We start from the raw sequence: 20,510 nt of genomic DNA on the forward strand, positions 1-20,510 counted from the left end.
TTTGTGTCTTTATTAGCTGTGGATTTTGTCCTTACACTCCAAAGGAATTGGGCATTGAACGCCATCAACGTGAGCCAACTCATGTGCGGTCGTTTGGTTGCCGGTCTTTTGGTTGCCGGACTTTTGGTCGCCGGTGTTCTGGTTGCCCGGACCCAAAAGACCGGCGACCAAAAGTTCAGCGGCAAAACAAGGTAAAACAAGACGGTCTACGCATCAATAAAAGCCAACAATGGCCATGAGCAGTTTCACTGAGCCGACATGTGAGTGTAGAAGAGTTTGTATGTACATGCATTGTCCCTTTAAGAAGCGACGTCAGTCAGGGTTCTCAAGTTCTCCAAACAAAACACAATAAAAGTCTGGGAAATTTGAAGCTTTTCTTTAGCCGAATAATTAATAGGGCATAAAGTATGACTAAGTAGTCATTCGCAGTTTGTATTTAGGGAATTAGAGCAACGATTTCAATGGTAATTATCAATAACCTTCCAGGCGACCAAAAGACCGGTGACCAAACGACCGAGTACCGAGCCAACTCCTCCCAGTTTTCAATGAATTTGACGTCTATTGTCGTCAATGTCATTGACTGAGTGAAAATGCATCCCAACAGTCCTTAAAGCAGGCTTTTTTTGTCTTCTTTTTATTCCACAGCGACAGCGGCGCCCCCGAATGCCTTCCCAGTCCTGCGGACATGCAAGACTGGGAATAAACGCTGGTAAATCAGGCCGATCTGGCGTCTGGTCACGTTGGCTCGGCGCGCTTGGCGGCGGCGGGCGGCGGCGGAGCGTGACCCGGGAACCGACGGTGCGCAACAAGGCCGGGACGCCTTCTGGGAGCGTTTGGAGAATTTGGAGCGAGACAGGGAACGCGGGGAAAAGGAGGTCACGAGCGCTCCCGAAAGCCGTGTGCAAAATCGGCGCAGGTGAGTCACGCCGTCGGGGGCCGGCCTTTGTTTGCCTCGACCTTTTGCGAACGGGATGCCGAAAGAAAAGAGCCTCGTTTGTGCTTTCTCATTGATCTGGGCTTCCGCTTACGTCGGAACGTGCTTTGCTTGTGATCTCCACCGTGTGCGGTTGATTGGTCGCCGGTCTTTTGGTCGCCGTCTTTTGGTTGCCGTCTTTTGGTCGCCATATTTTGGTGGCCCCAACCGCGACAACGGGCGACCAAAAGACCGACGACCAAAAGAACGGCGACAAAACAAGGTAAAACAACACGGTCTACGCATCAATAAATTATTTTCATGACTTTCATGAAAATATATGACTTGGTAACTTGTTACAGTAATGAAAAGGTCCAGAGGGTGATGCAGCAGACAGGTCTTACCTAGAGAAAATATACAAACCCAAAACAAAATGGGAGTGGATCATCTCTATTTAAAAACAACAATCACCATATTGCTTTAGACAGTAATAACACAAATCAACAAACAATTTACCCACTTTACTTAGAGGATACTTATTGGCCCATTTTACGCAACTGGGTGAGCTGGCTCGTGTGCGGTCGATTGGTCGACAAAACAAGGTAAAACAACACAGTCTACACATGTATAAAAGGCAACAATGGCCATGAGCAGTTTCATTGAGCCGACGTGTGAGTGTATAAGAAGAGTTTGTATGTACATGCGTTGGCCCTTTAAGAAGCTACGTCAGTTCAGTCAGGGTCTTAACAAGTTCTCCAACAAAACACATTAAAAGTATGGGAAATTTGGCGCTTTTCTTTAGCCTAATAATTAATAGGGCATTAAGTATGACTAAATAGTCATTCGCAGTTTGTATTTGGGGAATTTGAGCAACGATTTAAATGGTAATTATCAATATCCTTCCGGGCGACCAAAAGACCGGCGATCAATTGACCGTGTACCGATCTCCATGAAGATATCTTTTTGATCGGCACGGTGATTTTTGTACGTTATTATCCGCACGAAAAGACTCCACGTAACCCCTGACCCAAGCCAGTTTGACGGCGCGTCCAAGCGACACCTCCCGAGTCCAAAGACTCCCTGACGAGGTCGACCGCTTCCCGCCGGTGGCATCGCGTATGACTAAGTGCTCAACTAGTGTGTACGCGTCATCCTCTCTTGGCTGTATATTGTCCCGGCGGATTACGGCGTGGCGGCGGACACGTTGGCGTTGGCATGGAACTATAAAACCGCATCGACGTTATTGTCACATTGTTGTTTTTTTGTTCCAGGTGGGGGGTGCCATTTTCGCCGCTTCTTCCGAGGACGCTCGGAAGAGTCAGAGTCATGTCTCCACGTGCCGGCGACCGGTCGCCGTCCTCGCGCTATCACCTGGGGGCCATATTGCTGGTCTTCCTGTCCTGCGCCGGATGCGCCCACTCGTCGTCGGATAGCAATTGCTCCGCCGGGGGGGACCCGTGTCAGGACGGTGGGTGCTATTTAGCCCGGCGGCCGCCATTGACGGCGCTACGGCGCGCACCGTCGATGGCGAGGAAGTTGGTGCACTTGCGACTAATCAACGGACACACGGTTGACTTCAAAGAGATCTAAATCACACTCTTGTGTATTTTAGGTGTTGTTCTGCCCATGTGGAACCCCCAAAATCCGTCCGTGGGGGACAAAGTGGCTCGAGCCATCGTGTACTTTGTAGCGCTGGTCTACATGTTCCTGGGCATGAGCATCATTGCAGATCGATTCATGTCCTCCATCGAGGTAGGTGTTCAGAACGGGGGCATGGCCACTCGACCCTGAGCACCTCGTCGTTTTCCGCAGGTGATCACCTCCCAGGAGAAAGAGATCACCATCAAGAGGCCCAACGGCGAGACCACCACCACCACGGTCAGGATCTGGAACGAGACCGTTTCCAACCTCACCCTCATGGCCCTGGGCTCCAGCGCCCCGGAGATCCTGCTGTCCGTCATCGAGGTGGGTCCGCGATTGGATCTTTTTCGGGAGCGGCGGACCTCGGGGGGTCTTCCACGAGTACTTGACCTGCTCTTTCCCGACAGGTGTGCGGACACAACTTCTCGGCCGGCTCTCTGGGTCCCAGCACCATCGTGGGCAGCGCCGCCTTCAACATGTTCGTCATCATCGCGCTGTGCGTCCACGTGGTGCCCGACGGCGAGACGCGCAAGATCAAACACTTGCGGGTCTTTTTCGTCACGGCCGCCTGGAGCATCTTCGCCTACATTTGGCTCTACCTCATCCTCAGCGTCTTCTCGCCAGGCGAAGTGGAGGTGAGGCCAGATCCTTGGAAATCGAACGGGAAAGGGAAAAAAACAACTCATTTCTTCTTTGTCTATTTTTTTCTGCTCCTCGTAGGTCTGGGAGGCGGTGCTGACCTTCCTCTTCTTCCCCCTGTGCGTGATCCAGGCGTGGGTGGCGGACCGCCGCCTCCTTTTCTACAAGTACACCGGTAGGCGTTACCGCGTGGACAAGCAGCGTGGCGTCATCATCGAGACGGAGGGGGACCCGGATGGGGGCCCGGGCGGCCCCACCAAGATGGACATGCTGGAGATGGACGGCCAGACGGTGTCAGCGGCGGAAGAGGGCGTGGCCAAGGACGGGGAGGACGAGGCCCGCCGCGACATGGCCCGGACGCTCAAGGAGCTGAAGCAGCGGCACCCGGACAAAGAAATGGAGCAGCTGGTGGAGATGGCCAACTATCAGGTACGTCGGAACGTCATCGAGTGGCCGTAGCCGTCCGGGCGGGAATGACGGCGCTCCCGATTTTGGGCCCATCAGGTTTTGGTGCAGCAGCAGAAGAGCCGAGCGTTCTACCGCATCCAAGCCACCAGGATGATGATCGGCGCCGGGAACATCCTGAAGAAACATGCCGCCGACCAGGCTCGCAAGGTGGTGAGCAGGCACGAGAGCCGGGCCCAAGACGACGACCCCCGCACCATCCGGCTGGAGTTCCAGCCCGCTTCGTACCAGTGCTTCGAGAACTGCGGCTCGCTCAACTTGACCGTGGCCAGGCACGGGGGAGACCCCGGCATCGCCGTCAAGGTGAGCCGGGTGGAGGGATCCCACCCCGCCGGCCCTCACCCAGCCCACTCTACCTCCAGGTGGACTACCGCACCGAGGACGGCACGGCCAACGCCGGCTCCGACTACGAGTTTGCCGAGGGGACGCTTCTCTTCAAGCCGGGCGAGACCCTGAAAGGTGCGGACGAAGGGAGGGCGCTAAATTAGCGGCCGCCTTCAAATAAGCAGCCTTTCCAATTTCTCTCATCTCCTTCCTTCCCCGCAGAGATAACGGTGGGGGTGATCGACGACGACATCTTCGAGGAGGATGAGTACTTCTACGTGCACCTGAGCAACCCCCGGCTGGCGGGCCTCCCCGAGATCAGCACGTCCGCCCCCGACGGCGCGCCCGCTCCGGACGCCGTGTTGGGCGACGACTGCACGGCCACGGTGACCATCTACGACGACGACCACGCCGGTGAGCTCCGGGGGACGGATCCCCGCGCGAACGGGCGGAGGAGCGAGCCAGCGCGCGACGGCGGGGGCCTCGGCGCCGCTCCACCGGGATGCCATCAAAGCTTCCGAAGGCCCACGCGCGAGCGACGCTAACCGCTTTGATGGAGAGTCCCCCTCTTCCTCCTCAGGGATTTTTACCTTCGAGAGCGGCAGTCAGCGCGTGAGCGAGAGCGTGGGCGTGATGGAGGTGAAGGTCCTGCGCACCTCGGGCGCCCGGGGACTGGTGGCCGTCCCCTACCGGACGCTGGACGGCACGGCCAGGCGGGGCGACGACTACGAGGCGGCGGCGGGCAAGCTGGAGTTCCAAAACGACGAGACCATGTGAGTTGAAACGAGAACCGGGAGCCCAGAAAAAAAGTTTCCGTCTCATTTTAGCGGAATGACCGTCTAGTACACATTTTGGAGATAAAAAAAAAACTTTCTCAAATAGGAAAGTAAGCAGAAATGCACTGTAGACATAAATGCCCCCAAATGAACACAAGTGACCCACAGGCGCATCTCGTGAAATTGCTCTTTTTTGTTTTAGTCCACTTAAGAAATGTGCTTGCAGTCAGATTAGGGTTTGGTCTTTCGACCTCCAAAGACATCTCTCATTTAGCGGGCACGGAAGCGTGCGCGAGCGCTAATTAAAGGAGAAGGGTCTTTTTAATTAGAAGGGAAGTAGGGCGTGAAGCTAAACCCGCTCGCTGCATTCCGCCCGGGGCGCCGGGCCGCGGGATGAATGTTGTTTATCCGCGCGCTGGTTTGAGTCGTGTGCGGTCGATTGGTTGCCGGCCTTTTGGTCGCTGGTCTTTTGGTCTCCCGGACCGCGACAATGGGCGACCAAAAGACCGGCGACCAAAAGACTGACACCAAAACAAGGAAAAACAAGACGGTCTACGCATCAATAAAAGCCAACAATGGCCATGAGCACTTTCACTGAGCCGACGTGTGAGTGTATAAGAAGAGTTTGTATGTACATGCGTTGTCCCTTTAAGAAGCGACGTCAGTCAGGGTCTGAACAAGTTCTCCAACAAAAAACAATAAAAGTCTGGGAAATTTTGAGCTTTTTTTTAGCCTAATAATTACTAGGGCATTAAGTATGACTAAATAATCATTTGCAGTTTGTATTTCGGGAATTTGAGCATCGATTTAAATGGTAATTATCAATAACCTTCCGGGCGACCAAAAGACCGGCGACCAATCGATCGTGTACCGTTGGAGTTGACGAGCTCTTCCCTCCCCACCGGCAACGCAGGAAGGTCATCGAGGTGAGGATCATCGACGACGAGGAGTACGAGAAGAACAAGGCCTTCACACTGGAGTTGGGCGAACCCGTCCTCTTGGAGCCCGGACACAAACACGGTGCGAGGACGGCCCGAGCCGCTCGGACGGGATTGGTTAAGGTTGTCTTTCGCCCCCCGAAATGACGGCGTGGCGTCTTCTCAGGGGACTCCAACGAGAACAAACCGGCAGAGGAGGAGGTGGCCAAGATGGGCTGCCCCAGCCTGGGCGAGCACACGCGGTCCCAGATCGTCATCGAGGAGTCGTACGAATTCAAGGTAGCCTTTTCCGGAGTTTCCCCAAACGCATCATTTAGCGCTTGACTGCAATGGATGAGAATCCAAATCCCAAGGCAAATGGAATTCTTCCAGATGATTCATTTAATGATCCTATCCCATTTGTGTGTGTGTGTGTGGATGTAGAGAGCAGTGAATGTGCTTCTGGAGCGACGTCGCAAGGTTGTCCATTATTTTTTCTTTCTGTCCATCTCATTTTTCTTGCTTTTGTCTCTACGGTCCACTCGTACGCTCGCATGGCTCCCAATTTCCACGTTGTTTTTTGAGTCCTCTTTGAAGAGGCTCGAAATCAGCACTTTCCGCCGCCTCTCGCGGGAGCCTCTTAACGAGCTGAGATTTCTCTGGCTTTGCTGCTTTCTGCCGCGTGCGCTGGCTTGGACGCACGACCCCGTCTTGCGTGGGTGCCCGTGTGGGTGAGCAGAACACGGTGGACAAGTTGATCAAGAAGACGAACCTGGCCTTGGTGGTGGGAAGCAGTAGCTGGAGGGAGCAGTTTGTCAGTGCAGTGACCGTCAGTGCGGGTAAGTGCGCACACCAACACGGTCCTATTTGGCTCGATGACACATTTGGAAACTTTCCCCTTTTTCTTGGAGTTAAGTGCTCTTCAATTGTACTGGATAAAGCCGAACGAAGGTAGTCATTAAAAAAGGGCTAATCTGTTCATGTACAGTTGTACCTCGACCTTGTATCACGAGGTACCACTGTACTAGCATTATTATAGTGATTAGCCTAAATGCTAAATGTAGGTCACAGTATTCATTCCAGTTGTCTAAAATATAAATACACATTAAGAGTAGGACTGGTTGAATCTTGCATTTTAATGGACATGGGTTATGAATTTTGGTAGCGAAACTAAACTCGCCGTCCGTGCCAGGAGACGACGACGAGGACGAGAGCGGCGAGGAGCGTCTGCCCTCCTGCTTCGACTACATCATGCACTTCCTGACGGTCTTCTGGAAGGTGGTCTTCGCCTTCGTGCCGCCCACCGAGTACTGGAACGGCTGGGCCTGCTTCTTCGTGTCCATCTCGCTCATCGGCGTGTTGACGGCCGTCACCGGCGACCTGGCCTCGCACTTTGGCTGCACCGTGGGGCTCAAGGACTCGGTCACCGCCGTGGTCTTTGTGGCGCTCGGGACTTCCGTGCCAGGTCGGGAACGAACGGACGAACGAACGTACGTACGCTAGCCCGCCCACCTCACACCCGCCCACCTCTCCCACAGATACCTTCGCCAGCAAAGTGGCGGCCATCCAGGACCAGTACGCCGACGCCTCCATCGGCAACGTGACGGGTTCCAACGCCGTCAACGTCTTCCTGGGCATCGGCGTGGCGTGGACCATGGCCGCCGTGGTCTGGCGCTCCCGCGGGCGAGCCTTCCGGGTGGACCCGGGCAACCTGGCCTTTTCCGTCACCCTCTTCACCGCCCTGGCGTCGCTGTGCGTGGCCACGCTGCTCTACCGCCGGCGGCCCGGCGTGGCCGGCGGGGAGCTGGGCGGCCCCAGGACTAGCAAGGCGCTCACCTCGCTCTTCTTCGTCTCGCTCTGGCTCGTCTACATCCTGTTGGCCGCCCTCGACGCCTACTGCCTCCTGCCCGCCTTGTAGACGGACACCGCCCCGAGGACGTAAGGGTCCGTCGCTACGGCCGGAACGCTCGCTTCGGCCGATCGCCTGTATTGTTGTTGCCAAAAATAACTATTTGACCACGAGACAAAGAGTTTCTTAAATTGACCGACCGTGCAATTCGCAACTTTGGCATAATAACACTCCAAGCTAACGATTCTAACGGCTTTATTACAAATGAACTTAGTGGCCGCCATCGATTCAAGCCAGTGCAATCTGCCAAGCGGTGACCGACTTGCACGTTGTTTGTTTGCGAGCGAAAATCCGCGTCGAGCCAGATTGGTTTTCTTTGCACTTTTGAGTTTTCCAATTGGACTTTTGTTTGTCGTCTTCGGAGATCTACCGAGAAAAAAAATCCCAGAAGTGTCTATTTGTTTAGCTGCTAGATGGGAACATAGTCAAAGCTTCTTTCTTCGTCATGTCATGTTACCACCACGGTAGATCTTCCATGACTCATTTCCATTCAATCGGTATAGTGAAGCTCCAAACTGAAGTATAATGCGCTTGTAGCGCCGCCTGCTGGTTCAAATCTAATTTTACAATGGTCAGGAAATCCAAATGTCGTTTACACTTTGTCCTAATCAACGTAGTAACTTTCGAATTGTGAGGTTTTCTCAGAACGAAATGTTTTTGGTGTCCCGTTAACAGTAGTCTCTCCCAGTATCATTCACAAAGTGCTTCTGTTCCAAAGTGTTACATGTTATTTCATTTTTTTATTTTTTATTTCTGTGATTAGACCAGAAAAGAAGGCCAGAAAGCAGGACATTTTTTTTAAAGAGTGAACGTTTCAATGCATGAACACAGTGACAAACTGTTGATGTTCCCAGAGTAGTAAATAGTAATATTTTTAAATCCTTAAACGAATAACATTGTCTCAAGGATGTTTATTATTACCTGACTGTACGGTTTATTGAACTGGTGGTAAATTATCCCAAAATTGTGTAAATAAAAGTGTGTGTGGCATCACTGTATGCCATTTAAAAAATGAAGAACTTATTTTGTACTGCACTTTTGCGTGTAGCTTTCGTGTAGGTCAGGGGTCGGGAACCTTTTTGACAGAGAGAGCCATAAACAATTCATATTTTCTAATGTTATTTCTTGAGAGCCATTCTCGGGATAGAAAAGTAAAAATATATGAAAGTGGGATTTGTTATTTTTTTGTTATTTCATCACTTTTAACGTACAAAAAGTCTCTGAATTCTTTTGACAACGTTATTATTGTGTGGATAATAAATCAGTATCAATGATGTCATGCATGCAGAAGAGTAATAAAAAACAAAATTATGATTAAAGTAGGGGTACAGGTAGTGTCGACACCGCAGTGACGCTCTTATTAGTGTGTTCGGGACTCAGTTCTCTCACCAATGATTTCCATATTTGACCTCACAGGTTAGTAGAGAGACATATGTACCCATGGAAAGAGCCACATATGGCTCCCGAGCCATAGGTTCCCTACCCCTGGTGTAGGTATTTAATTTGAGAGTGACGTCATCCAAAAGCAACCGGACAGAGATCTAGACCGAAAAACATATAGGAACAAGACTCAAAACCAGTTCTTAATAATGAAATATAAGTTGTAAAAAAATACAACTTTTATTTGGGTTATGTTGGTAAGTTGCACCCTGCCATAGTGTTTCTGCGCATGCGTGGTCTGTGTATTTTCAAACATTCTACAAGAAACGGGACGTTCTGTGTAGGTTTCGTCTCATGTTGATGACGTTTCCGTGACGTCCGACGCCTTGCCTCTCCCTGAGAATCACGTGACCTCCCGAGCCCGTCCCTTGCCGGAGGTCACATGATCAATTAGCTCAATCAGGGCAATTAGGAATTAGAGCATTTACAGGCTGTGGCGTCCCAGTGTCGGTCATCGAAGTTTCGAGCTCTTCTTGCTTGACATTCCATCGCCATCGACCAACTTGTCTTTGGCAACGCACTCACTTATGGCACCGTTGTGAAACTCCAGTCGAGGTTTGTTGGAATTCTTTGTTGCTTTGTCTGAAGTTGTATTCGTCTGCACAAGCTACTACAAAGGTAAGAAATGTGTGTGTGTTCTCTCTACACTTTCCTTGTGTTTGGCAATGTTATATTTGTCGCGTTTAACTCCATTGTCGCACTAGTTTAAGTCTGTAAAAAATAAAATCGCGTACATGTAATAACTGTTGAGTTAGTTTTAAGATGAATAGCGCGGTTTTAGTCGTGGAATGCATAGTTTGAGGGCCTAATTGAATGGATAGTTGCCACAAAATGTAAATGATTGCTGTCTAATGTTTGTGTTTCCTTTTTTATATAGGCATGATCAGTTCCCCCTAGGACAGGGGTAGGGAACCTGTGGCTCTTTTGATGGGTGCATCTGGTTCTTTGCTAACCTGTGAGTTAAAATATGGAAATCGCTGTTGACAGCACTTAGATATTCCATTGAGAACTGCTTTAATCTTCTTCTTTTTTTGCAGTAGACTCTTCTGGAATGGACCCTCTCATTGATTAGCAACAGCATAAGAATCTATTAAAAAATATTCAGTTTATTTCCACTTTAAAAGTGGTGAAATGTAAAAAAAAAATGAAAAGGCACTCGTTTACATGTATGCATATTGTGTATTTTGGCCGAACAATGGCCACGTTAATAGTAGAAAATAGCAAAAATTGGTGGTTTTTGTTGTATGTGTGAAAAGATCTGTTGCCAAATGGAGATGATGAACCATAATGTCATTATTTTTGTTACAGATGACCCTTTGTTCCATCCAGTGGACCAAGACCGGTTGTATGGGTTTCATTATATCTGTTATGGTTTTCAAGGGCAGAACTTTCACTGGGCTTTTTCTATCACGTGCACCACAACTTGGCATAAGTTACTATGTGTCAAATAACTTTGTTAATGTTATGTAGATGTCTAACTCTGTTTGATTTCATTTATTGGACAGATCCTGATCTTCAACTGGATATGAATGTAGGTGTCTGGAATTTAGTTCAAGTTTAATGATTGTTTTGATATTGGTATTTATGTTTTGGTAGTTTTGGATCCCCGACTGGAGATGACTGGAAGTGTCTGGCAAGGTCTGAGGATGTCTACTTGGATGCTTTTGGAGCAAGTTAAGTGGAATACTTTCATCATGCAGAAAGATTGTGTTAGTAGTTGCAGTGTTATTAAACATAGGTTTCCTCCATATTAATTGAAGAATCCAAATTTCTGTTCTGTCCAATAAGACTCCTCATTTCCCAAATTGGAAATGTCATCTGAAATTCGGTATTACTGGGCGAGGGCTAGCCAGCTCACCCAGGCGTGTATAGTGGGCCAATATATAGATTGAAGTAAAGTGGGTAATGTGTTTGTTTGTGTTATTAGGGTGTATAGAAGTATTGTTATTGTGTTTTTAAATCGAGATGATCCACTCCCATCTTGTTGTGTTTTTTCCTCTAGGTAAGACCTGTCTGCTGCACATCACCTTCTGGACCTAGACTTACTCTAACAAGTTATGAAGTGTAAATATTTTCATGAAGGTAATGTAGATTTTTAATAGGGTATTCTTAATGTGAAAAATCAAAAATGGTCCTTTTGTAATGAGGACTAATCAATTTATATCTTCTTAATTTAGAGAGCTGTCAACCCAAAAGGCTCCTTTCCCAAATTTGAAGTGATAATGTCACATTACAAAATTGTTGTTACTGGGTGAGGGCTAGCCAGCTCACCCGGTCACTAACAATGGTCAATTTAAGAACAGTGCAAATAGCTTTAGGTCCAAAAAAAGAATCTTTGATTATTGTTGATATGTTTGTATGTGACAAGGGCCTAGTTCCGAAATCACCCTAATTTTGTTTTCTTCTCTTAGGCATGGCCTGTTTGCTGGAGATGACACTTTCTTCCACCCAGATTCTACATGAACAAGTTATGTTTCATAGTTTTCTCAAGCGGACATATTTTATCAGTAGTTAGTCATCAAATATTGGACGGATCCATATTTACTGTAATGTGGAAGACTCCAATCTTCCTTAGAGAGCTATCCAACCAAAAGGCTCCATTTCCAAATTGGAATTGATGATCATTCATTTGGTTTGACTGGGAGAGGGCTAGCCAGCTCTCCCAGTTGCTAAAAATAGCCCAAAGTATAGAAGAGAAGTGCAAAGAGAAATATTTGATGACTTGAAACTTTTAAAAGTAGCTGTGATTGTAGTTTATTTCTTTGTATGTGACAAGGGACTTGGTCAGAAATGGAAGTAAAGCACCCCAATGTTTATTTGTCTTGATGTAGGCCTGACCTGATTGGTGCAGATGACACTGAGGATGTCTACTTGGATCCTCTTGGAGCAAGTTAAGTAGAATTATTTCATGTAGAAAGATTCTGTTAGTATTTGCGGTGTTATTAAACATAGGCTTCATCCATATTTCTTGCTTCCCATGAGGAAGAATTCAAATCTTTGTAGCACTTTCCAACCAAAATGCCCCTTTCCCAAATAGGAAAGGATCATTTTTAATGTTAACTTCGGTTTTACTGGGAGAGGGCTAGCCAGCTCACCCAGTCGTGTATAGTGGGCCAATAAATTTAAGTCAAAAGTTGGTAATGGGCTAGTTGATTAGTGTTATTAGGGTCTAAAGAAATATTGTTATCGTGTTTTTTAAATGAGATGATCCACTCCCATTTTGTAGTTTTGTTTGTATGTTATTTCCTCTAGGTAAGACCTGTCTGCTGCTCATCACCTTCTGGACCTAGACTTACTCTAACAAGTGACTAAGTGTAAATAATTTCATGAAGGTAATGTAGATTTTTTTTAATAGGGTATTCTTGTGAAATATCAAAAATGGTCCTTTTGTAATGAGGACTAATCAATTTATAATTTCTTAATTTAGAGAGCTGTCAACTCAAAAGGCTCCTTTCCCAAATTTGAATTGATAATGTCACATTAAAAAATTGGTGTTACTGGGTGAGGGCTAGCCAGCTCACCCGGTCAATTTAATTTAAGAACAGTGCAAATGGCTTTAGGTCCCAAAAAATAATCATTGATTATTGTTGCTCTGTTTGTATGTGAGAAGGTACTTGTTCAGAAATCACCCTAATCTTGTTTTCTTCTCTTAGGCATGGCATGTTGGAGATAAGAGTTTTTTCCACCCAGATTCTATTTCAACAAGTTAAGTATAATAGTTTCATAAAGCTGATCAATTTAGATAGTAGTTGGTGTGTCAGTAAATATTGGAATGATCCATATTTACTCATTTGAATGTGAAAGACCAATCTTCTTGAGAGAATTGTTCAACCAAAAGGCACCTTTTCCAAATTGCAATTGATAATTCAAAAATGTATTTGACTGGGTGAGGGCTAGCCAGCTTGCCCGGTCACTAACAATGGACAATTTTAAATAAGGAATAGTGCCAAATGATTGGGGTCCAAAAAAAATCAAAAATGGGATAGAAATGTGTTTGTATGTGACCTTTTTGCAAATGGACGTTATTCCCCCTAATTTTGTTGTCTATTCTTCATTTAAGGACTGACCAGTTTGCTGCAGATGCCACTTTATTCCACCCAGATTCAACTTTAACAAGTAAAGTTCAAGAGTTTCTTCTTGCTGACTGATGAAATGATGTTCCAAGTGTCATTAAACATGGCAAAGAATCCAAATTTCTCAAATCTAATTAGGACGAATCCAAATTATCTTGGAGAGCTCTAAAACCAAAAGGCTCATTTCAAACAAACTAGAAATTGAATGTTTAATCTGAAAATTGATTTAACCCGGCTGAGGGCTAGCCAGCTCGCCCGGTCGTGTATTCTGGCCCAACAATGGCCACGTAAATAGAAGAAAACACAACCAAAAATCTACCAATTTTTGCTGTGTGAAAGGACCATGTAGATACCTTAATGTAGTTCTTGTTGTTTTCACCTATGTATGAGCTTTTTGTTGTAGATGACATTTTTTTTCCATCTGGTGGACCAAGACTGGTAGGTGGTATTTAATTCTATCTTTTCTGGATTTCAAGGGCAGAACTTTCACTGGGCTTTTTCTATCACGTGCACCACAACTTTGTTGAAGTGATTTATTGTGCAAGAACTTAATGTTATGTGGATGTCTAATCCAGTTTGCTTTCATTTATTAGACAGATCCTGATCTTCAACTGGATTTGAATGTAAGTGTCTGGAAATTAGTTCATGTAAAATGATGTATGTTTTGATACTTGTCTTTTTATAATTTGATAGTTTTGGATCCCCAACTGGAGATGTTTGGAAGTGTCTGGCCAGGTCTGACAATGACTACTTGGATGCTCTTGGAGCAAGCTAAGTCGAATATTTTCATCATGCTGAAAGATTGTTCTTAAACATAGGTTTCATCCAAATGTCTGTTGTGCTGTCAAATAAGAATTTTCATTTCTCAAATAGGAAATGTAATCTAAAAATTGGTATTACTGGGCAAGGGTTAGGCAGCTCACTCAGTTGTGTATAGTGGGCCAATAAGTTTAAGTAAAGTGGGTAATGGGTTTGTTGATTTGTGTTATTAGGGTCTAAAGAAATATTGTTATCCTGTTTTTAAATCGAGATGATCCACTCCCATCTTGTTGTTATTTTCCTCTAGGTAAGACCTGTCTGCTGCACATCACCTTCTGGACCTAGACCTACTCTAACAAGTGACTAAGTGTAAATATTTTCATGAAGGTAATGTTGATGTTTAATTGGGTATTCTTATTGTGAAATATCAAAAATGGTCCTTTTTGTAATGAGGACTAATCAATGTATATATTCTTAATTTAGAGAGCTGTCAACCCAAAAGGCTCCTTTCCCAAATTTGAAGTGATCATGTCACCTTACAAAATTGGTGTTACTGGGTGAGGGCTAGCCAGCTCACCTGGTCACTAACAATGGTCAATGTAATTTTAAGAACAGTGCAAATTGCTTTAGGTCCCAAAAAATAATCATTGATTATTGTTGCTATGTTTGTATGTGACAAGGGACTTGTTCAGAATTCACCCTAATCTTGTTTTCTTCTCTTAGGCATGGCATGTTTGTTGGAGATGAGACTGTTTTCCACCCAGATTCTACTTCAACAAGTTAAGTATAATAGTTTCATCAAGCTGATCAATTTAGTCAGTAGTTGGTGTGTCATTAAATATTGGAATGATCCATATTTACTCATTTGAATGTGAAAGACCAATCTTCTTGAGAGAATTCTTCAACCAAAAGGCACCTTTTCCAAATAGCAATTGATAATTCTAAAATTGATTTGACTGGGTGAGGGCTAGCCAGCTCACCCGGTCACTAACAATAGTCAATTTAATTTAAGAACAGTGCCAATTGCTTTAGGTCCCAAAAAATAATCATTGATTATTGTTGCTATGTTAGTATGTGACAAGGGACTTGTTCAGAATTCACCCTAATTTTGTTTTCTGTTTTCTTTACTTGGCCTGTTTGCTGGAGATGAGACTTTCTTCCACCCAGATTCTACTTCAACAAGTTAAGTATAATAGTATCATCAAGCTGATCAATTGAGTCAGTAGTTGGTGTGTCATTAAATATTGGAATGATCCATATTTACTCATTTGAATTGGAAAGACCAATCTTCTAGAGAAAATTCTTCAACAAAAAGGCACCTTTTCCAAATTGCAATAGATAAATCTAAAATAGATTTGACTGGGTGAGGGCTAGCCAGCTCGCCCGGTCAATAACAATGGACAATTTAAAATAATGAATAGTGCCAAATGATTGGGGTCCAAAAAAAATCCAAAATGGGATTCCAATTTGTTTGTATGTGACCTTTTTGCAAATGGAGGTTATTCCCCCTAATTTTGTTCTCTATTCTTTTAAGGACTGACCAGTTTGCTGCAGATGCCACTTTATCCCACCCAGATTCAACTTTAACAAGTAAAGTTCAAGAGTTTGTTATTGCTGACTGATTAAATGATGTTCCAAGTGTCATTAAACATAGCAAAGAATCCAAAATTCTCAAATCTAATGAGGAGGAATCCAAATGATCTTGGAGAGCTCTAAAACCCAAAGGCTCATTTGAAAACAAAAAGAAATTGAATGTTTAATCTGAAAATTGGATTAACCGGGCTGAGGGCTAGCCAGCTCGCCCGGTCGTGTATTCTGGCCCAACAATGGCCACGTCAATAGAAGAAAACACAACCAAAAATCTACCAATTTTTGCTGTGTGAAAGGACCATGTAGATACCTTAATGTTGTTCTTGTTGTTATCACCTATGTATGAGCTTTTTGTTACAGATGATACTTTGTTCCATCTGGTGGACGAAGACAGGTTGTATGGTTTATATTATATATTGTCTGGATTTCAAGGGCAGAACTTTCACTGGGCTTTTTCTATCACGTGCACCACAACTTTGCTGTAGTGATTTATTGTGCAAGAACTTCCTTAATGATATATGTGGATGTGTAACCCTGTTTGATTTCATTTATTAGACAGATCCTGATCTTCAACCGGATTTGAATGTAAGTGTCTGGAATGGACTTCATGTAAAATGATGTATGTTTTGATACTTGTCTTTTTATTATTTGATAGTTTTGGATCCCCAACTGGAGATGTTTGGAAGTGTCTGGCCACTTCTGACAATGATTACTTGGATGCTCTTGGAGCAAGTTAAGTGGAATACTTTCATCATGCTGAAAGATAGTTATTAAACATAGGTTTCATCCAAATTTCTGTGGTGCTGTCAAATATGAATTCTCATAGCCCAAATTGGAAATGTCATCTAAAAATCGGTATTACTGGGAGAGGGCTAGCCAGCTCACCCAGTCGTGTAAAGTGGGCCAATAAGTTTATTGAAGTAAATTGGGTAAAGTGTTTGATTTGCATTATTGGGGTCTAAAGAAATATTGTTTGTTTTTTTAAATAGATATCATCCACTCCCAAAATTAAAAATGTGATGTGTTTAGTTGTATGTGACCTGTTTGCAAATGGAGGTCATGCCCCCTAATTTATTTCTCTTTTCTTCATTGAAGGACTGACCAGTTTGCTGCAGATGACACTTTTTTTCCAACCCCGATTCAACTTGAACATGTTAAGTATAGTACTTATTGTTATTAGTGATTAAATGATGTTCTGAGTGTGTCATGAAACCTACCAAACCATCATAATTAGTTAAATCTATTGAGGAAGACTCAAAATAGTCTTCCAGAGCTTTAAAACTAAAAGGCTCATTTCAAAAAATAATTAATGATAATGTTCCAATTGGATTAACTGGGTTGAGGGCTAGCCAGCTTGCCCAGTCGTGTATTGTGGTCTAAAAATGGCCACGTGAATAGAAAATAGCCTAAATTGGTGATTGGTGGTTTTGAAGTTGCATGTGTGAAAGGACCTGTTGCCAAATGGAGATGATTAAACATAGATTTTTGTATTGTTTTCACCTATGTATGAGCGTTTTGTTACAGATGATACTTTGTTCCATCTGGTGGACCAAGACAGGTTGTATGGTTTTCATTATATCTTTAATGGATTTCAGAGGCTGAACTCTTCACTGGGCTTTATCTATCACGTGCACCACAACTTTGTTGAAGTGATTTATTGTTGAAGAACTTTGTTAATGGTATGTGGATCTCTAACCATGTTTGATTTCATTTGTTAGTCAGATCCTGATGTTCAACCGGATTTGAATGTAAGTGTCTTGAATTGTGTTCATGTTTAATGATGTTTGTTTTGATACTCGTCATTTTATCATTTGATAGTTTTGGATTCGTGACTGGAGATGATCCCAAGTGTCTGGCCATTGAGAGGTGACATTCCCAAGTGTGGTTAATGTATTTATTTAAAATGAAAATAGTGTATCTAGACTTTGAATTTTGCTAATGGTAATTATTTAATAGGACAGTACTTGTTATCCAAGTTCAGATGATCCAAAATCTCTGGCTAGATCTATTGCTTGGACATTGGGTGCTGGCCCTTGTTTATATATTTGATATAGGAAATAGTATCTAAGGAAGATGTTAGCTCATTTATGTGCATGTTTGATTATATTGACTTGACAGAAATTGATCTCCAAGTGCAGATGATCCAAAATCTCTGGCTAGATCTATTGCTTGGATTTTGAGTGCTGTCAATGGTGTGTTGGAGGTTTTTAATCACATTGGGGGCGTAAAATGTCAAGTTTAACCATGTCTGATTTATTTGTGATAGATCTTGATTAGTGTCTGGCCAGGTCAACTGATTGGACATGGGTGGCTGCCATGGCTAATAGATGTGTAAGTAAAGTCCAACTTCATATAGAGAGTGATGACTTTTGCTAACGTTATGTTAAATTCTAATTCTTGCAGTATGGAAATAAATGGATTGGCTTTGGAAGAAGGAGTTTCATGGATTAGTCTGTGCCTATTGGGGTCCCGATTGACAGGTATTTATCTAACTGATTTAATAATGACCGGTTGGGTAGTTAGAAATTTCAGGGTGGCTCTTACAATGTGTAATGTAGTAAAAAAATTTTTGTAGGTGGTTTGTCGTCTACATTTTGGCAGGATGCGACCATCTTCACCTGAAGTGTCAACATCTGGCGACAGCCTTGGACTGACTGACATTGGACGATGCTGTTGGACTGATGATTTGGAGGTGGATAGTTTATTTGTATAGCTTGTGGTTTTTGTGTGTAGATGTAGTCATTAAAAAAAAGAAGTGGTGTTTGTAGAAATGCAAAATTTACTTGTGTTTAGTTTTGGTCCACATGAGAATTGGCAAAATAGTCTGGATTATTGTAGTATTAGAAGAGTGCATAGGTAATGTTAAAAGTAATGTAAAGGTCTGGTTTCAAGATGTAGTACTTTTTCTTTTTTAATTGTATTTTTTAACAGTGTCCAGGTGATTGGAAGTCCATCTGGAGAACAATGAGTGGAGGATGGTTGACAGCGCATGAAGATTTTAGTTTTTGCTGGCTAAGGAGGTTCGAAAAGTTTGATGGTAAATGTTATTATACTTTTGTATTACTAATTATTTAGTTATATATTTTTCAAAGGTAGCCAATGGATGAGCCTGTCAAGATGGTGGTTGTGTAGAAGGCAATGATGGTGTCAAATGAAGGTGAAGTTTTAGTTTGGATTGGAGTGATTTTCAATTGGGTGGATAATAGTCTAATTTTTAATGTGTTGCTAGGTTGTTTGTTACCCCTGGAGGAAGCAGTTGGTGAAGAGTGAGGGTGTGTCATGTCACGATGATTGGTTGGGAGAGAGAGGCCCCATGTCCAGGTAAAGTTTCATTCTAATGTTAACATTTTGGCATTTAATTGAAAGGATAGAATGCAATTGACGGTGTGTGTTTTCAGCCTGGATCGGTTTAGGAGCCCAAAAGGACCGGCTGCAAGTGCTAATGGTTAGTAGAGTAATGTAAAGTCGTGTGGAATGTTTTTTAGTGGTCAAATACTAAAAGATGTGTCCTTATTGTTTTTTAGGTAAAGCAATGCAGTGTCCAGAGTGGAGCCTCTCGTGGAAAAGCCGGTCTCATCTGGATTCTCGTCGGAGTCTCCACCTGGACTTCAAAGTATGTGAAGTTTTTTGAATAGTTAAAATGATAAAAATGTAGACTCCAAGATATCTTGGCAGGTGAAAAACTAGTGCATCTGACATAGATATTAATTGATAGAAGACTTTGGTCTAGTTTGCTCATGGAAGGAAAGATGAAATGTTACATGGCTGTGTTCTCCATTGTTGTTTGAAGGGACAATGTATTAAAATCGTGTGTTTTCACAGGTGCCATCTTTGCGGTGCTCCGGGAGGAGGAGGACATCGCTGGACCCTTTCTCCTTGGTCTACCTGGCTGGAAGTGGCACGATGATGCGATAGCGCCGACGGACGTCGTGGGAGTGGACACTTTCCCCCTTGGATTCTGCCACGGAGACGGACTACAATTCCTACACCACGGAGACGGACTACAATTGCCACCCCACGGAGACGGACTACAATTCCCACCCCACGGAGATGGACTACTACAATTCCCCCCCCCCCACGGAGACGGACTACTACAATTCCCACCCCACGGAGACGGACTACTACAATTCCCACCCCACGGAGACGGACTACTTCAATTCCCACCCCACGGAGACGGACTACATTGTCATGTAATTTAGGAAGGTATGTGTTAAGTTAGAACTTTTTTTGGCCAAGTACAGAATGTTCGCTAAACTAGCATGGTAGTTTAGGGTTTTGATAAGGGGGTTCATTTGAGAAGGATTGTGTACTAGCTGTATTGAGTTTTTATATATTATTAAAATCTAAATTAATGTTAATCTAAAATAATGGTAATATGTAATGATAGATTCAATGCCAAAGTGGTTTATCAAAGATGGGTCATGTGCAAGACGTCAGTTTGTCAGGGGGTGTGAGGGCCCCACACTCCTATCAAATTGAAAGAATGCATATGCCTGTCGATGGTGGCCGCTTTGGTTCCTAATGGGGCTAATTAAAATAGTATTGATAAGTAACTAAGCATTTCTTAAATAATTAATAGACTCAATAGGATTTGAGTTTATAAATAAAAAATCCTAGATAGATTATAAAAGTAGGTGTTTGATTTTGGTTCTGTAGTATACTGTAAAATGTTAGTATAAATTCAATATAGAAAGTACACAGGGGTTAATTTGTAGGATAAGAATCGATAGATTTTTAATGGTTTTGAAGGGACATGTTTTAGCTTTGCATCTTGTATTTGGCCAAAAGTAGTCTTATGTTAGGTTAATGAAGTGTTTGATCATCCATGTGAAAAAGCATTGTTCACTATTTCAATGTCTGGGTTGTATATTTGGAATAAAGAACTGACCAAAGATACTTTCAGTGGTTTGTCATCAATCTTAATTAGTCGTACTGTAAAGTCTAAATTATTTTAGGGCAGTTTAAAAACTCATTTTCTAAATTGGAAAACATCTAATCAAAGGTTAAATCTAAATCTTATCAAATGCCAACTAAAATTGTCAAACTTAAACTCAAAATTCAAAT

The 20,510-nt window shown here is 43.9% G+C and overlaps 2 protein-coding genes across 7 annotated transcripts; both read left to right on the plus strand.

Annotated features, from left to right (window-relative positions):
• Positions 1-774: 774 nt before the first annotated feature.
• LOC144065702 (sodium/calcium exchanger 1-like) lies at positions 775-8,903 on the plus strand. 2 transcript variants are annotated; one of them, XM_077588709.1, is made up of 16 exons: positions 775-916; positions 2,185-2,381; positions 2,526-2,665; positions 2,726-2,878; positions 2,962-3,189; positions 3,275-3,622; positions 3,698-3,961; positions 4,021-4,117; positions 4,205-4,396; positions 4,563-4,755; positions 5,672-5,778; positions 5,863-5,975; positions 6,120-6,155; positions 6,415-6,514; positions 6,868-7,140; positions 7,214-8,903. In XM_077588709.1, the coding sequence occupies exons 2-16, from the start codon at positions 2,240-2,242 to the stop codon at positions 7,591-7,593; spliced, it is 2,766 nt and encodes a 921-aa protein (XP_077444835.1). In that variant the 5' UTR covers positions 775-916; positions 2,185-2,239; the 3' UTR covers positions 7,594-8,903. The 2 variants fall into 2 exon arrangements, with proteins under 2 accessions (XP_077444835.1, XP_077444836.1); XM_077588710.1 differs by lacking the exon at positions 6,120-6,155.
• A 512-nt stretch (positions 8,904-9,415) lies between these two features.
• On the plus strand, positions 9,416-20,342 carry LOC144065714 (uncharacterized). Of its 5 annotated transcripts, XM_077588737.1 has the most exons (26): positions 9,416-9,579; positions 9,902-9,979; positions 10,062-10,555; positions 10,621-11,106; positions 11,436-11,914; positions 13,085-13,535; positions 13,691-13,720; positions 13,791-14,243; positions 14,580-15,038; positions 15,391-15,446; positions 15,807-15,840; positions 16,002-16,031; positions 16,102-16,178; positions 16,542-16,599; positions 16,971-17,004; positions 17,165-17,194; positions 17,265-17,312; positions 17,713-17,777; positions 17,850-17,926; positions 18,022-18,138; positions 18,378-18,466; positions 18,543-18,603; positions 18,676-18,767; positions 18,845-18,891; positions 18,971-19,059; positions 19,269-20,342. In XM_077588737.1, exons 22-26 carry the CDS (start codon positions 18,598-18,600, stop codon positions 19,359-19,361), a joined length of 327 nt encoding a protein of 108 aa, XP_077444863.1. In that variant the 5' UTR covers positions 9,416-9,579; positions 9,902-9,979; positions 10,062-10,555; positions 10,621-11,106; positions 11,436-11,914; positions 13,085-13,535; positions 13,691-13,720; positions 13,791-14,243; positions 14,580-15,038; positions 15,391-15,446; positions 15,807-15,840; positions 16,002-16,031; positions 16,102-16,178; positions 16,542-16,599; positions 16,971-17,004; positions 17,165-17,194; positions 17,265-17,312; positions 17,713-17,777; positions 17,850-17,926; positions 18,022-18,138; positions 18,378-18,466; positions 18,543-18,597; the 3' UTR covers positions 19,362-20,342. The 5 variants fall into 5 exon arrangements, with proteins under 5 accessions (XP_077444863.1, XP_077444861.1, XP_077444859.1 ...); XM_077588735.1 differs by lacking the exons at positions 9,416-9,579; positions 9,902-9,979; positions 10,062-10,555; ... (6 more) ...; positions 15,391-15,446; positions 15,807-15,840 and having other exon boundaries at positions 15,854-16,031; positions 18,539-18,603; XM_077588733.1 differs by lacking the exons at positions 9,416-9,579; positions 9,902-9,979; positions 10,062-10,555; ... (8 more) ...; positions 16,002-16,031; positions 16,102-16,178 and having other exon boundaries at positions 18,005-18,138; positions 18,539-18,603.
• The last annotated feature ends 168 nt before the right edge of the window (positions 20,343-20,510 follow it).

This window comes from Stigmatopora argus, chromosome 20 (genome assembly GCF_051989625.1).
Source record: "Stigmatopora argus isolate UIUO_Sarg chromosome 20, RoL_Sarg_1.0, whole genome shotgun sequence".
Classification (NCBI taxonomy): Eukaryota; Metazoa; Chordata; class Actinopteri; order Syngnathiformes; family Syngnathidae; genus Stigmatopora; species Stigmatopora argus.

Coding starts and splice junctions, on each gene's coding strand:
- LOC144065702 (XM_077588709.1), top strand. CDS start 2,240: ATGTCTCCACGTGCCGGCGACCGGTCGCCGTCCTCGCGCTATCACCTG. Junction 2,382..2,525: donor GGGGGACCCGTGTCAGGACG/GTGGGTGCTATT, acceptor TGTGTATTTTAG/GTGTTGTTCTGCCCATGTGG. Junction 6,515..6,867: donor TGCAGTGACCGTCAGTGCGG/GTAAGTGCGCAC, acceptor CGTCCGTGCCAG/GAGACGACGACGAGGACGAG.
- LOC144065714 (XM_077588737.1), top strand. Junction 18,892..18,970: donor ACCGGCTGCAAGTGCTAATG/GTTAGTAGAGTA, acceptor ATTGTTTTTTAG/GTAAAGCAATGCAGTGTCCA. Junction 19,060..19,268: donor GTCTCCACCTGGACTTCAAA/GTATGTGAAGTT, acceptor GTGTTTTCACAG/GTGCCATCTTTGCGGTGCTC.